The sequence below is a fragment of the Rhamphochromis longiceps genome, linkage group LG5 (assembly GCF_057381845.1).
Source record: "Rhamphochromis longiceps isolate RC_006_pf linkage group LG5, R_longiceps_female_GT1.1, whole genome shotgun sequence".
Taxonomy (NCBI): Eukaryota; Metazoa; Chordata; class Actinopteri; order Cichliformes; family Cichlidae; genus Rhamphochromis; species Rhamphochromis longiceps.
Genome location: NC_140561.1, coordinates 7,140,556 through 7,155,193, shown reverse-complemented (window position 1 = coordinate 7,155,193; position 14,638 = coordinate 7,140,556). Strand labels below are relative to the sequence as shown.

The following is a 14,638-nucleotide window of genomic DNA, read 5'->3' as shown; positions in this document are numbered from 1 at the left end:
CAGTAACCCACGTCCGTCAGCACAGACCCTCCCCTAGCCCCGCTGCACGCAGCCGCGAGGAAACAGTCACCTGAGAGCCAACAGAGCCCCTAACCGGACGTGACCGCTACCCCGGGTTGAGCCCCCCAAGGAAGATGCCTCCGGGGAACCCCCCGACGCCCTAAGCCTGTCCCTACCCCCTCACCAGTAGAAATCTGCTCTATATGAATTGCCCTAATTAATATCTTGTGTAGGATTTCAATAACCTCATATTTCTGGATGCCAGAAAAAGGCTTGTCTGTCAGTGAGAGTCTAAGGGCTTTGAAGGCATGACAAAATCAGTTGTAATGAGTTTTGTGTTTTATTTTTGGTCCCTGTCACATTAGTCAGTGTGAACATCTAGATTTCAGGAGTAAGACTGCTGAATTCCACAGAAGCCTTACATTCTTTTAACATTTGGCACTGAAGCAAACTCAGCTTTTATTATTAAATATATTTTTGTCACTAGAGGGCAGTGGAAAAGGCAAAGGTCTACAGTTGTGGTAAATGGTCTTGTGCTTTTCTACCCCCAACTGAACACTCAGAACTTTTTGCTACAAGCTTCATTCACCCAATCACACACCTTCGTGCTTTTAAGCACTTTGATCTAATTCAGTTTAATTTATATATTTACAAATTACAAGAACAGTTACCTCAAGGTGCTTTATATTGTAAGGTAAAAACCCTGCAATAATACCCCAATAATCAGATGACCCCTATGAGAATTCACCTGGCGACAGTGGGAAGGAAAATCTCCCTTTTAACAGGAAGAAACCTCTGGCAGAACCAGGCTCAGGACAAAAGACATACTGTTCACACAAACAGTCACATTTCAATGAATACATGGGAGAAGGGGGGGGGCACTTATGGTTCAGAATCTTGTCCAAAGATACTTTGAAATGTAGACTTGGGGAGCCAGGGATTGAACCACCGAACTTGGCAGACAACCCGCTCTACCACCTGAGCCACAGTCAGGTGGTCTGTCATCTCTGTTTATCTCACTGTAATAAAAGTAATTGCACACCACTGTGTTGGAATAGTCCAATCACAAGCCCCTAGATGGGGTGCTGGTGAGTATTTGTATATGTTCAGAGCAGCTGCCTGCTGCTAAAAGTAAGTAGATATGAGCTGTTAGAGAATCAAAACAGCAATGCTGAAAAGCAGGCTGTAAAATACAAAACAATGTGCTTAAAGACACTAAAACAAGCTGCAGAGCTCAAGGGATACAATGATGAGAAATGTGTCACTGTAAAGAACATTTCATCACCCAAACTGGGAGGCTATAGGGTTTTTGCAGAAACATGACCGCTTACCACGTGACAAGGGTTCCCGTTTTAGCCGGGGCTATTGTGCTTGTGTCCAGTCACAGCCATCAGTGATGGCCCATCATGCACACCAGATGTGAGGATGTGCACCAGATGTGTGATTCATAAAAATAAGGTGCCGTTTGGTCCATTTTGGATGTGTAATAATCCTGAAATACAGTTTACTAAACATAGTAAACATATACTCTCTTGGAGGAAGTACATTTTCTTGACAAGCATCTTGCTTGTTATTTGGAAAAACTCGGCAAGGCATATGGATAGCCATAATTTTCCATCAGTGTGTTCTGCTGTTAGCTCCTGTTCACCGGTATTCACGGCTGTTACTGAAACTTTTTTTGAAATGGATTTGACGTTGGCAGACTCGTACTTAGCAAATAAACTCTTGTGATGTGAAAGTGAAATCAAACTGTTAATCAGAGGGAAATTAAGTTTTAGGATGCTAGAGGCTAATGTTAGCTTGCATGACTAGCTTGCATGGTTAGCTTGTTACGTTGTCGCTTAGCCATCTCTTGTTACCTGTCCAGAGACGGGAGGGTCACATCTGCTGACAATAACTCATTGCAGTAATATCAAGATTAAATAATTATGTTCATATGAGACTTCTTATGTTAGAACCCTAACGTTAGTTTAGGAGGAAGAGGATGAAATGGAGATGAGAAGGCGAGAATTGTGCTGGAGGAGGCAGACGAAGAAGAAATAATGAAAATATCAACGTAAAAATTTTAAATGGTACATATTGTTTGAAACAGATACTGGTTATTTAAAAAATTCAACTAACCCATAATTGTTATACTGTTATACTATTTATCTGATGCCTTTATTCATTAATTTTTTTTCTCGTATTCTTCTATCTAAAAAACATGATTAGAAAAAGATTTTCCCTCTGTCCTTGATTGTCCTTGATGATTACTGCACCTAACCCCGCAGCATGTAGGCGTTGTGAGGGAAAAGTAGTGATAATTTCTACGTAAACAACGGATTAGTGATGATTACGTCCAACATGGCAGACAGGTCTTGAGTGACGTGTGCATGACGTCCTCTGTATGTAACGCCTCTGTATGATTTCAGAATCTGCAAAACGTATTATTAATATCACAGTTGAAATTATCCTTATTATCTAGGTTTGATTAGTTAGCTGCATATTGTTTGTAGTATTCAGATCACTGACTTTCACTTGTGTTGTCTATTTTTCACACATCCTCTTAAATTACACAGTTGTTAAACACTAATCTTTCCTTAAGCTGTGTTTTTATCCCAGCATGGATTCTATTTAGTTTCCACCTAGGCTGGGTGATGAATGAAAGAAGGTAAGAAGGAATAAAAGGAGTAGTCTTCAACAAAGTTTCTTGTTAACAGTCACAAAGAATTGCTGCAGGCATCTATTGAGATAAACAGAAAGCCTTCTTCTGTGTTCTTCAGCTTCATGTTCTGGTCCCATTTACTGATCATAATAAATCTATAGCTTTTTAAAGGCCAAACTGTTCTGTTTTAAAGAGCAGCGCAGCGCTTTGTCCTACAGTAACCTCTGGTCATGACTGTTGTCGACTACTCTTATTACATTACAGCTTGTGGGCACATTTCATTTCTAACAGGAAACTCCCTCCTTGCTTCTCTCCTCCTCTTCAGCCCTACGTTCTTGCCAGATGCCTGCCTACAGTTTAGGAATCAAAACAGGACTCAGACGATCAGCATTTTTATGACTGCGTATTCAGGCCACATTAGCAAAAGTGTCCAAGAGCAGAGCAGGAAAGGAGGAAACTGTTTTTTTGCTTTGAAGCTGGTCCCAGTTCCTTCCAGGTGTTCCCCTCCCATTCCCCATGCAGTCAAGCACAGCTAGAAAACACTGACAGCCAAAACATGATATGTGTAGAGAGCTGTAGCTTCCTCTTAGCTTTGTAGATTACCGAAGTGAGAGGTGGTGCAGCATGCAGCAGGATTCAGAGTACTGGAAAGTAATTACAGGATTGAAACCTGCCTGCTGCTTTTTTTTAAAGCCAGATTTGCTGTGCTGTAATCCCTGCTGTCATTTAGCACTGCAGGAAATTCAGATTGGTGTCACTTCTATGAGACAATCTCTGGTATTATCAGAGAGCAGGTGACTACAGAGAAATGAAAGGAGAGAAGCTGGTAAGTTTGCCTGCCAGTACCGCAAAACTGTCGATATTTGAAGATTCATGTTTCTTTCTTCCAAGATTTGTTGGGGAATGTTGTGCATCTGTTACTATCCTTTTTCAATCACTGTTTCTGCATGTGTATTTTTATATCGATGCTAATGTTTCCTTGGACTTGACAATTTTTTGCTGTGTTTCTTGTTGTTTCTTTTGATGTGAATCAATGAATGTTAGACGAGTCAAATGGAGTCTACTCATAACAGACCTTTGCATGGACACCGGACACAAAGGGAAATTAGCATTCAATTTGACATGTGATTCTGGCCAAATGGTGAATTAAAGTCAAACTTGTTTCCTATTTACTTATTTGTCTTCAACAAGAACATAAAAAGTCTCATTTAGTGCCAGTAAATAGATATATCAGACTATTCATGTAAGCTGGGACCCAAAAACAAAAACCCCAAGAAGACAGCTCCAAATAGCCCCTTAGCTTTTTTAAGATACCTTTGTTTCCCACAGTGCATTCGAAACTATCACTAAGAACAGTACTCAAGATTTCTGGTTTCTGTACTGTACACTGTACACAGATATTTCACACTATAAGCTTGTTATAAAAAGACTGAGTGTGAATAAAAATACTTTCACACCATTTCTATACTTGTTATTTTCTCACATGCTGGTACATTGTCACTGTAAACCTCGTAGCAAATGTTGATCTACAGTTGTGGTCAAAAGTTTACATACACTTGTAAAGAATATAATATAATGGCTCTACCGAGTGTCCCGTTATTTCTAAAACTCTGATTTTTCTCTGATAGAGTGATTGGAACAGATACTTCTTTGTCACAAAAAACATTCATGAAGTTTGGTTCTTTTATGACTTTATTATGGGTTAACAGAAAAAAGTGATCACATCTGCTGGGTCAAAAATATACATACAGCAGTGCTAATATTTGGTTACATGTCCCTTAGCCATTTTCACTTCAATTAGGCGCTTTTGGTAGCCATCCACAAGCTTCTGGTTGAATCTTTGACCACTCCTCTTCACAGAATTGGTGCAGTTCAGTTAAATTTGATAGCTTTCTGACATGGACTTGAAAACATGTGGACAATGCTGAAGAACAGCATTGTCCACATGTTTTCAATGGGGTTTAAGTCAGGACTTTGGGAAGGCCATTCTAAAACCCTTATTCTAGCCTGACTTAGCCATTCCTTTACCACTTTTGATGTGTGTTTGGGATCATTGTCCTGTTGGAACACCCAACTGTGCCCAAGACCCAACCTTCGTGCTGATGATTTTAGGTTATGTTGAAGAATGTGAAGGTAATCCTCCTTCTTCATTATCCCATTTACTCTCTGTAAATCACCAGTTCCATTGGCAGCAAAACAGCCCCACAGCATAATACTCCCACCACCATGCTTGGCTGTAGGCATGGTGTTCTTGGGGTCAAAGGCCTCACCTTTTCTCCTCCAAACATATCGCTGGGCATTGTGGCCAAAAAGCTCAATTTTTGTTTTGTCTGACCACAGAACTTTCCACCAGAAGGTCTTATCTTTGTCCATGTGATCAGCAGCAAACTTCAGTCGAACCTTAAGGTGCTGCTTTTGGAGCTAGGGCTTCCTTCTTGCACGGCAGCCTCTCAGTCCATGGAGATGCAAAACACGTATGACTGTGGACAATAACACCTGTGTTCCAGCAGCTTCTAATTCTTGGCAGATCTGCTTTTTGGTGATTCTTGGTTGACTCTTCACCCTCCTGACCAATTTTCTCTCAGCAGCAGGTGATAGCTTGTGTTTTCTTCCTGATCTTGGCAGTGACGAAACAGTGCCATGCACTTTATACTTACAAACAATTGTTTGCACTGTTGCTCTTGGGACATGCAGCTGCTTTGAAATGGCCCCAAGTGACTTTCCTGACTTGTTCAAGTTAATAATTTGCTTTTTCAGATCCATGCTGAGCTCCTTTGACTTTCCCATTGTAGCGTTTGTGGGCGTTTGTATCCAATGAGCCCTATTTAACTGGCCTAAGAGAAGTCAGCAGCTGTAGTCACTCATAATCACTCACAAGGTAAGAGGCCATGCTATGAAGCTCAGTTCACTGACAACTTTGTAAGTCACCAAAATTGCTAATTCATGTTGCTGTATGTATATTTTTGACCCAGTAAATGTGATCACTTTTTTCTGTTAACCCATAATAAAGTCATTAAAGAACCAAACTTCATGAATGTTTTTTGTGACAAAGAAGTATCTGTTCCAATCACTCTATCAGAGAAAAATCAGAGTTTTAGAAATAACGGGACACTCGGTAGAGCCATTATATTATATTCTTTACAAGTGTATGTAAACTTTTGACCACAACTGTATGTCTGCCTAACAAGCATTACTAGAATAACAACATAGCAAAAGGATTAGTGTTTTTCTTTTTTCTTTTTTTTAATTTTATTTCTGCAAATAGGAAAATAGCATTTCTGGTATTCAAAAAAAACAAACAAACAAAAACAAAACAAAAAGAAAATATCGCCTGTGCTCAGGCATCACAGAGAGAGAGAGAATTGGATGATGATGATTAGGGAATACAGGTCTGGATGTAGGTCAGTAGAAGCAGCCTGGGGAGGCTCAGACACAAAGACAGCACTGGTTCAGACAGATAAACACGTCTGCCCGTCTGTTTCTACGCTACAGAGCATGGCTGCTTGGAAAGAATGAAACCTAGGGTTTCCAGAATGCTAAGAATCACAGATATAAGAACGATTGCTGTGTAAATAAGTGCTCTATTTTTGCGCTTATCCATAAGCACCAGTGTTGCTCCAGCTAAAGTTAAGACTGCCGGTAGTTATAAGTGCCTGTTCAACAGAGATAATCCAGCTATGTGAGGTGTTACGCTTGTAATTACAGCCTATTTTGTGAAGCACCGGTAGGTTAACAAGCACCACAATGTTGAGATCTAATAACACACGGTAATACCGACCGCCACGGGCAGTTGAACCTTCCTTACAAAAATTGCTTCACTATTTTTTTTTCGCATTTTGCTGTTCCAGTGCATTTTATGGAACTGCCATAAGAGCAGGAGTGTTTTCTGACTGTTTCTCACTTTTCACTAGCACAAGTGCACTTGAGACCAGCAGACTCAGCTTAATGGTTTATGTGAACGGGTAGAGCGGGACTCCAAATCCCAGAGCATAATCAGTCCGACATTCCACAGACTGATCGCGCTACAATCAAACTCACATAACAGACTGAAAACCTCTCCAGGAACACCACTGAATAGCTTAATGCGCTGATTGAAAATCCTTGGATTTCAAAACAAACAAACATCTATATAAAGGCTACAAGCTGTACACGTCATCTGTGTCCTTAATATTCAGTACACATTATATTGAATATGCTAATACAAATGATTGGATAGATGTTAGCTGCCTTTCCAGCTATTCATACTATTAGCTTTTCTTGCTGCTATAACCAAAAAAATAAACATTTACAGTAAGTGCTACTGTAAATTTAAAAAAAGAGCAAAGTTTCACATCACTGTTGCACCTTATAGGCCCATAACTACTTTGTGTGTGTGTGTGTGTGTGTGTGTGTGTGTGTGTGTGTGTGTGTGTGTGTGTGTGTGTGTGTGTGTGTGTGTGTGTGTGTGTGTGTGCGCGCGCGTGTATGTTTTTTAAGCCACATCAATGGGCTGCACAATGATTTCCAGAGAACAAAGAGCTTATAAACCGTATAAACGAAGGTGTCATTTTCATCCTCCCACAGAGGGCCAGAACAGGGATTTCAGGTTTGGCAACCCCGTGTTCAGAGTCACAGTTAAATAAGAGCAGTCATATGATAACAGCAGGCTCAACAGAGGTTTTGTGAAATGGACAAAGGCATCGATAAAGAGATTAGGACATACTGGGACTGAGAAAAGGCATACAGGTCCAAAGCATTTTGGATCACGACTGGATGAATGCGATCAAGGCCAGAGGTGTGGTCCAGAAAACAGTGAGTTTTGCTCAACTTGGCCAAATTATCAGGGACACCAGCAGTTCAATACGACTAAACTATCTCTGCTGTGAGGAGCCTCGGCATCCCTCTGAAAGTACTTTCAGAAGAATTCAGAAATTGGGAGCGGGTTTCCGAACTCTCTCGCGCGTATCGCGTTAACGATTAGAACACATAAGTGCAACAACGGAAGCTTCATCTGAACCATTTGAACCCTGAAGTTTACCTTTGAGGAAGCAAATCGATTGCAAAAGTAGAAAAAAAAAGATTCTATAATTACAGATGCTCCCATTACTGGTTAGCACTCTACTTCCCACAGCACCTGGCAGCTTGGTAACTGGAGCAGTGGGGCACGCAGTGGTTACAAGAGGAGCCCTTATAAGAATGTCTGCTGCTCTGCATTCTGCCACGCATGAGTGCGCAAAGGCCAGGAAATCCACTTTGAGCTGACTTTTTCCTGAGGTGGCTGCTAGCTCGGTACAATATGAGCAGCTCACAAGGAGCACTGAAGGTAAAACAGAGGGGAGGAAGAGACGGGACAGAAACTTTGAAGTGAAACGGCAGCCAACTCCCGAGATTCTTCTGAAAGTCCAGCTCGTAAAGCACCAAAAGTCCTGAGGAGGCCCGGACCCTCACCGCGCTGCCCAAATCGAAGCTGGGCAAGGGAGGCACGGCAGGTGTGGGTGGGTGGATGCTGGGCAGGGGTCAGGTCAGCTGAGGGTATCACACGGTGGCTCTGATAATCCTGCTGGGCCTGGAGCTGCGGTGGACCTTTGTGTGTTTGGAGAGGTGGTCGCTGCGGGCAAACTTCTTCTCACACAGTGAGCACTCGTAAGGCTTGACGCCCGAGTGAGAGCGGCGGTGACGAGACAGTTCGTCGGAGCGGGAGAACCTGGAGACACAAGAACAGAGGGGTGGTGTTATCCACAGCTTGAAGGAGGTTTAGAGACACACCAGCTAACATATCCATTAATCGGGACATACCAAATCCCTTCCTCCCAATGATGGATAAGATTACACAAATTAATATTGGATTTATTATATGAATCAAATCCATTCTCATGTTTTGCAGTTAAAGATGAAATATTTGTAGAACTTCTGCCAGCAGATCTCCTGTGTGGGAGGTACAGTAAAGGTTCAGGAACTTCTGGGGCCGAGCGTGCTGATTGGTCAAATGTTTTTGTGCTTTTGTAAGTTTTTTTAAAAAAAAAACCTGCAGGTCATGTTTAGCATTCACAGAATAAAAGTGGGAACTGTGGCATAAAGAGAAGGATTTATCTTGTAATTGCTCACAGTCTGTCATTTAGTCCTGTAACAGAGAGAGTAGAACAGCTAAGAAGTGACTATTATCTTCACTGAGCTTCAAACTTAGATAAGGAGTTAAAACAAGTCTCAGTCCCTTTGGAAGTCCCTGACATCAATCCTCAAAGCTAAAAGGCATTAAAAGTCTTTAATGACACAAACGTAATCACCGTTCCTTATTAAGACTGAATAAGCTGGCAATGGGTAACAGGAGACTGAGAGGCTGAAATCAATATTTAGCAGATAAAAATGAGAAAATGATCATATGAAACAGTTTCCGCACGCTCAGTTACAAATGATTCTTTATTAATATGAAGCACTCCAGTGCGTTAACAGCCCTGGAAAAATCTGATTTTTTTACCTCAACAATCATTTAAGGCACCACTTCAGCAGCTGAGGAAGGCCTTGTGCAGACACTGTAGCACAGGCTCAAACACCCCTCTCTCTTCATATCAGTGAGACCACCCGGGGAGACCAACGTTTCATGTTTAATAACTACCATCTCAGTCTCATCGGTGATCACCATCACATCTCAGCTCACCTCACAGGTACTTTTCAACCACCTTTGCCCCGCCCTAAAACACACAATATCATAATAATGTATGTATGATCCCTATCTTACAGTTAACTGAACGCCGAATGGTGACCTTACAACTGCGTTCACCATGCGCATGCTTGTTGACGTTTCATGCACATTTGGTACGTTCATCTATTTTGTTGATGTTCTATATTTGTTAACGGTTTTTATCTTCGACAAAATAAGCCAGTGTAAAAATGCTTAAAAGTGCAGCAGAGCAGGCGACATCAGCATGAAGATAAGATCCCGAAGGCTGGGTGAGCATAATCATATCATGAGACACTTTCTGAAGCAACCTGCTGGGTATTAAATACTCAATATCTATTTGATTATTTATGTTATTCATATTATTTTGATGCATTCCAAATTTCAAATAGTTTCATTGTTCATAATAAATTTGTTATATTTTTACTAAACTACATGCAGGTCTTTGCTAGCCTTTTAGATTTTTTCGTCAAGACGTCAAGATGAACATAATATAAAGAATCTAACATCATGCTGTTTTGAAGAATACTTGAATCTCATAAACTCATGAGCTAAACATTTACTAAGGCCACAGATCAAGAGTCATTTTACTGTGGGCTTCGATATAATCGGACTTCATTTTGCAGCCAGAGGTGCTGCCCCCTACTGACTGTTAGAAGGAATGCAGGTTTTAGCCACCTCTATACTGGCTTCACTTCCCAGAACTGGAAGCTTCACACATCTTTTAAGTAAACTGTTTTTACATGAAGGTATTCATATAAAGTTATGCTAATTTATGTGCATAATATTGTCAATTGACAAAATAGCTTTGACAATTGACTGCTGATTACCATCAAACCTTTGGAGCCAAAGGGAAAAAAACACTAGACAAAAAGCACTTCTAGACACAAAGCTTAATGGGCTGTTAACCAGGAAGATGCTTTGTTAAACTCGTAAAGTATAACCGAGATGGAAACTGAAATTCTTTGTTGCTATGAAAGTATTCTGTGGATGCATAACAAACCCTTGTGAATAAAGGAGCAGCTGAAATTGTTTATTCTTCTTCCGTTTCCTCATATTGTAATAAACGTACCGTGGCGTGTTTGTGCAAGGTCTGTTGCTCTAACTAGTCTTGCTGGATCAGGCCATCTGCTTAATCAGTGCCAACAATCAATCATGGGGAAAAACCCCTAAAACCTCATCTTAACTGTTAAACCTGCTACAGTCTGCATCATGTTCCATACCTCCACCCACACTCGGGCCAGCTACACGTGTAGGGTTTCTCTCCTGTGTGACGGCGGAAGTGAGCTTTCAGGTGGCTGCTTTTGGTGTACATCTTCCCACAGCCTGGGTGGGAGCACTTGTGGACCCTTTCAGTAGGTGGCACCCTCGTCATCCGAGGAGCCATTGCTTTTAGCACACCGCCTCCATGGCCCCCGACCCCAGTCAAGCCTGTGATCTCCAGAGTCCTCATAGTGATTGGCAGAGGGGCGATCTTTACATACTTCTGGTCAGTTGGCTTGTTATCACCACTGTTTAGTGATAACAGAGTGGTGTGGGTGGAGGGCACCTGGGGAGCCAGCAGGGTTACATTTTGTCCTGTAGCACCTTGAAGCCCCATGACCACATGGGTGAGCAAAATCCCACTTTGGGCCCCTGCAGGAGAGCCTGCTGGATTCTGGGCCTGGGCCAACGGAAGAGGCTGGAGTTGGAGCACCAAAGGAGCACCCAGGAGCACCGGTGGGGACAAGGTGGGTGGTGAGGGGTTAACTTGGGCACAAGAAGAAGGGTCAGCTGGAATGGGGCTATTTTTCCCGCCTTGAGTGGCATCTGAGCTAGACGTGCATTGGGAGGCATCAGTCTTTGGATCATTGATAGTCTCTGAGGAAGCAACCGGGAGAGCCGAGGCAGGTGGAGGGTCAGCGGAGCTGCATGGTTGAGGGGAGGCCTCCTCCTTTGGAACAACCATCCCATCTTTGACTATTTCCATCTTTTCCCTCAAAAACTCTTCGATGTCCTCCAAGGTTGGGGAAAACGGGGAACAGGGGTGGAATGAGAATTCAGGCAGCTTAGGCTCCTGACTGGCAGCTTCCCCTTCTCCCAATTCTCCCAAGAAAATATGGAGACGCTTTTCTCCATCCTCATCCTCCTCCTCTTCTTCATCTTCCTCATCCTCTCCTGGGCTGGAGCTGTGCAGAACCTCCACTTCCCTGGCTTCTGGGCTGTTGCAGGAGGCCGAACTGCCCCCCTGGCTGCGGTCTCCGTCCCCGAGGTCAAGGGAGAAGAGGCTGCTGCTGTCCCTGAACAGGTCATTTTCCAAACTCAGCATTCTGCTGCTGAGAGACACCATTGATCCTGTCCGAACGCTGCAGATGTAGGGGATGTAGAGGAAACTCGATCCAGAAGAGGAGACACAAAGACCTGCAAAGGCAGCAGTGAGACCAGATTTTATTACCCAGCAGAAAGTAAAAAGGCAGGAGGGCCTGAGGACCTCAATGACTCGATTATTGACTTCAAAATAAATATAGTCGATGCATTTGGCAACAAAAAACATTTTTCTCCTTCAGTTTTTCTCCTTAATATTCAAGTCAAAGTTATATTGTAAACTCTGATTATGTCAGAGGGTTAAAACTAATACTGGAACACAGAAAAAGAAATGAGCAAATACTCTAATGATGCGCTGAATCACACACATATCTGTATAAACGTACCAGGTGGTCCAATATCGATAATATCTAGAAAAACATATGCAGGGTAGTTGGGGTAATGGCATCATTTAAAATTTCTCTTTTAATACTGGATGTCCATACATATAACAAGTTTTGGCAGATGAGTGCATGGCATCCTCTCAGTCACACTGTTGCAAAACTTTTCATGCATAGCAGCATATTAGGACCCCTGCGGACAGCTGGGTCTAAGCCCCCCCCCCCCCCGAACCAATACACTGTTGGAGTTTACCGATCTATCTTATTAGCAGTTTTTAGACATATAAGAGTCTTGAAAAATCTCTGTGGTGATATTTCATGACTTTATACTTTTTTAACAAATGTCCTGGGGATGAGCTGAATGATTTGCTGCTGCACGCAAACAAGGTTAAACATGATTGGGTGCTCTCCCGCTGGTACATGCATACTTTCTGGGCAGTTTATTTCCTGCTTCTGTGAAGAGAAAAGTAAGAATGTATGAGCAGGAGTGTGAGAATTCCTTGGTGGTGCAATGCAGAGTCTACTCCCAGTTAGTGTAAGTCTCTGGTCCTCACTTGGATAAATAAATACTTTGAGCTCTAATATAACGTTAAACAAGTCAGGTACTAAACGTGGACTCTGACAAAGGGCCCGTGCAGCACGCTGCTACAGCATCAGGGCACAACAAATCTGACTGTCATTGTACTTCAGCAAGGTTACCACCTTTCAACTATCCACTCGAGTGAGAACGTGGGAACCCCAGGGGGTGAGGGGTGGGGGTGGGGGGTGTTAGTCATTTGGGTTGAGGCGGCCCTTTAAATAGAGGCGCTGCTGTACATTTACAGTATTACTAAGTATCAATACCAAATTTTCAGACAGTTGATTGCTCATAAAAGCGTTTTATTTACTCAATGAATGCCACACACTGGAAATCCTGTTCCTGTGTGAGGATAACTCATCTAACCACAGCAGCTTATGATACAACTAAAACATTTTTATTGTCACCGGGCTATTTCCTGCCCAGTTATTTTAGTGACTAACAAACATGTCTGTTTATACTGCTTAGAATAATCCATGTAAGGCTACATGTTGCATTTTAGTTATATTTATTTGTTTACAAGCATGCCAATAATAAACCACAATAAACCTGTGGCTCCACTCTGTCGCCTTGGAGATGCACATGTCTGGAGATCCAACAGCTAGAAGCAAAAGGGCGGGCTACCAGGGGTGCCACCAATGGGGGTGCTGGGGGGGCACTGGCCACCCCCTCAAATTTTGCTGGTAGTGGCTTCCCATTACAAGACTGTCCTATGTTGGTAATTCTAATAAACGTGAGCACAAGAGAGAGGACGCCACCCTCTTATTTGATTTTCATATGTACCTATTTTCTAACTAGGCATAGAATTCTTCTCTTTTTCCCCCATATTTTTCAAGTAACCTATGTTTGACAACAGCATAATAAAATTGGAAATCATATTTTTGGTGTGCCACCCCAATATTTTTATGGCGACCCCTATGAAAGAATTCTGGCAGTGTGTCTGCTGTCAAACCAGGGTTCACATGGACTGAGGCCTCTTCTTTAACGCTACACCACAGGTGCCCTGTAACCACAGGCTGGCTTTTATTTTGTGTGCTTTTGCAGCTTTTATTTTTTAAAGTCATTTCCTAAGCTGCAGTGCATTTGACCTCTCACGTCCATCGCAGTGTTGGTGCTGAAACACAGAAAAAGCCTGATGTGAACGCTAAACAGTGTAAGAAACAGCAACCCTGTCTAGAGTTATGCAACAAGTGCTGGGACCCCAAAACGCATCGGGACTCAGATTTAATCCGATGGAGGGTCCCCGGGAGTGCGTTTACATCTCCTCACATGTCCGCAGCCCTTATGTTTAAAGCCAGCGTCCTGATCACAATAACCCCGTGTGCTTATGTAAAGGCTGTTTGTGGGTGCTGTCAGAGGGCACATGTGGCAGCAGGGCCTCGCTGCTCGCGCAGAGCACGGCCGCTTGCGCAGGGTAAACAAGGGCCGCACAGACGCGCCCACAAACACGCCAGAGAGCGCGAGCGTCGGATCACCGAGAGAGAAAAGATGGAAAATCCACGGCGCGACTGCCTGAGAAACGAGCGAGCGCTCCTCCGACAGCATGGCAGTACAACTGTGCCCACTCAGACATCCACGAGCCTCAAGTTCGCCTGGGTCATAAAAACTGCTCTATTTATACTCCTCGGTCTTTCCGGAGGAGTCGAGCGGCGCGATCCCGGCGGCTGCTTCGACCTACCGTGCTTCAGAGCGGGGAGAGTGTTCGCGGAGGTGGCGCAGTCCACGACTCTCCGTGTTTCGCCTTTATTTCTCGTCTCCGTCGTGTTATTGTCGTCGCGCACTCGCGTCCTGTCTTTGCCACGGGTCCATGTTGGCATTTCTTTTCCCAGCGTCACGTGACGGCATCGCTGCACAACTCGGAGGCACGGGTCCCTTTCCGCGCCTTTGATTGGACCAGCGCCGCGGAGGCTCGCCCAAAAAGGAACGCGCTGATTGGCTGCCGCTCAATAAATTCTGACTACCATGTGTTGTTAGAGGGGAAGCTATGCTGTTTTAACAGGATGCACCGTAGCCAGCAGATGTGCGGGGAAGGAGGTGGAAGTGGGGGTGACGGACACACTGATAAGAGGTCAAGATTA

The 14,638-nt window shown here is 43.3% G+C and overlaps 1 protein-coding gene across 1 annotated transcript; it reads right to left on the bottom strand.

Moving 5' to 3' along the window:
* Positions 1-5,868: 5,868 nt before the first annotated feature.
* On the bottom strand, positions 5,869-14,416 carry LOC146669121 (uncharacterized). Its single transcript, XM_085405575.1, has 3 exons — positions 14,239-14,416; positions 10,523-11,699; positions 5,869-8,327 (listed from the first exon to the last, which is right to left on the bottom strand). The coding sequence occupies exons 1-3, from the start codon at positions 14,375-14,377 to the stop codon at positions 8,159-8,161; spliced, it is 1,485 nt and encodes a 494-aa protein (XP_085261701.1). The 5' UTR covers positions 14,378-14,416; the 3' UTR covers positions 5,869-8,158.
* Positions 14,417-14,638: the final 222 nt, after the last annotated feature.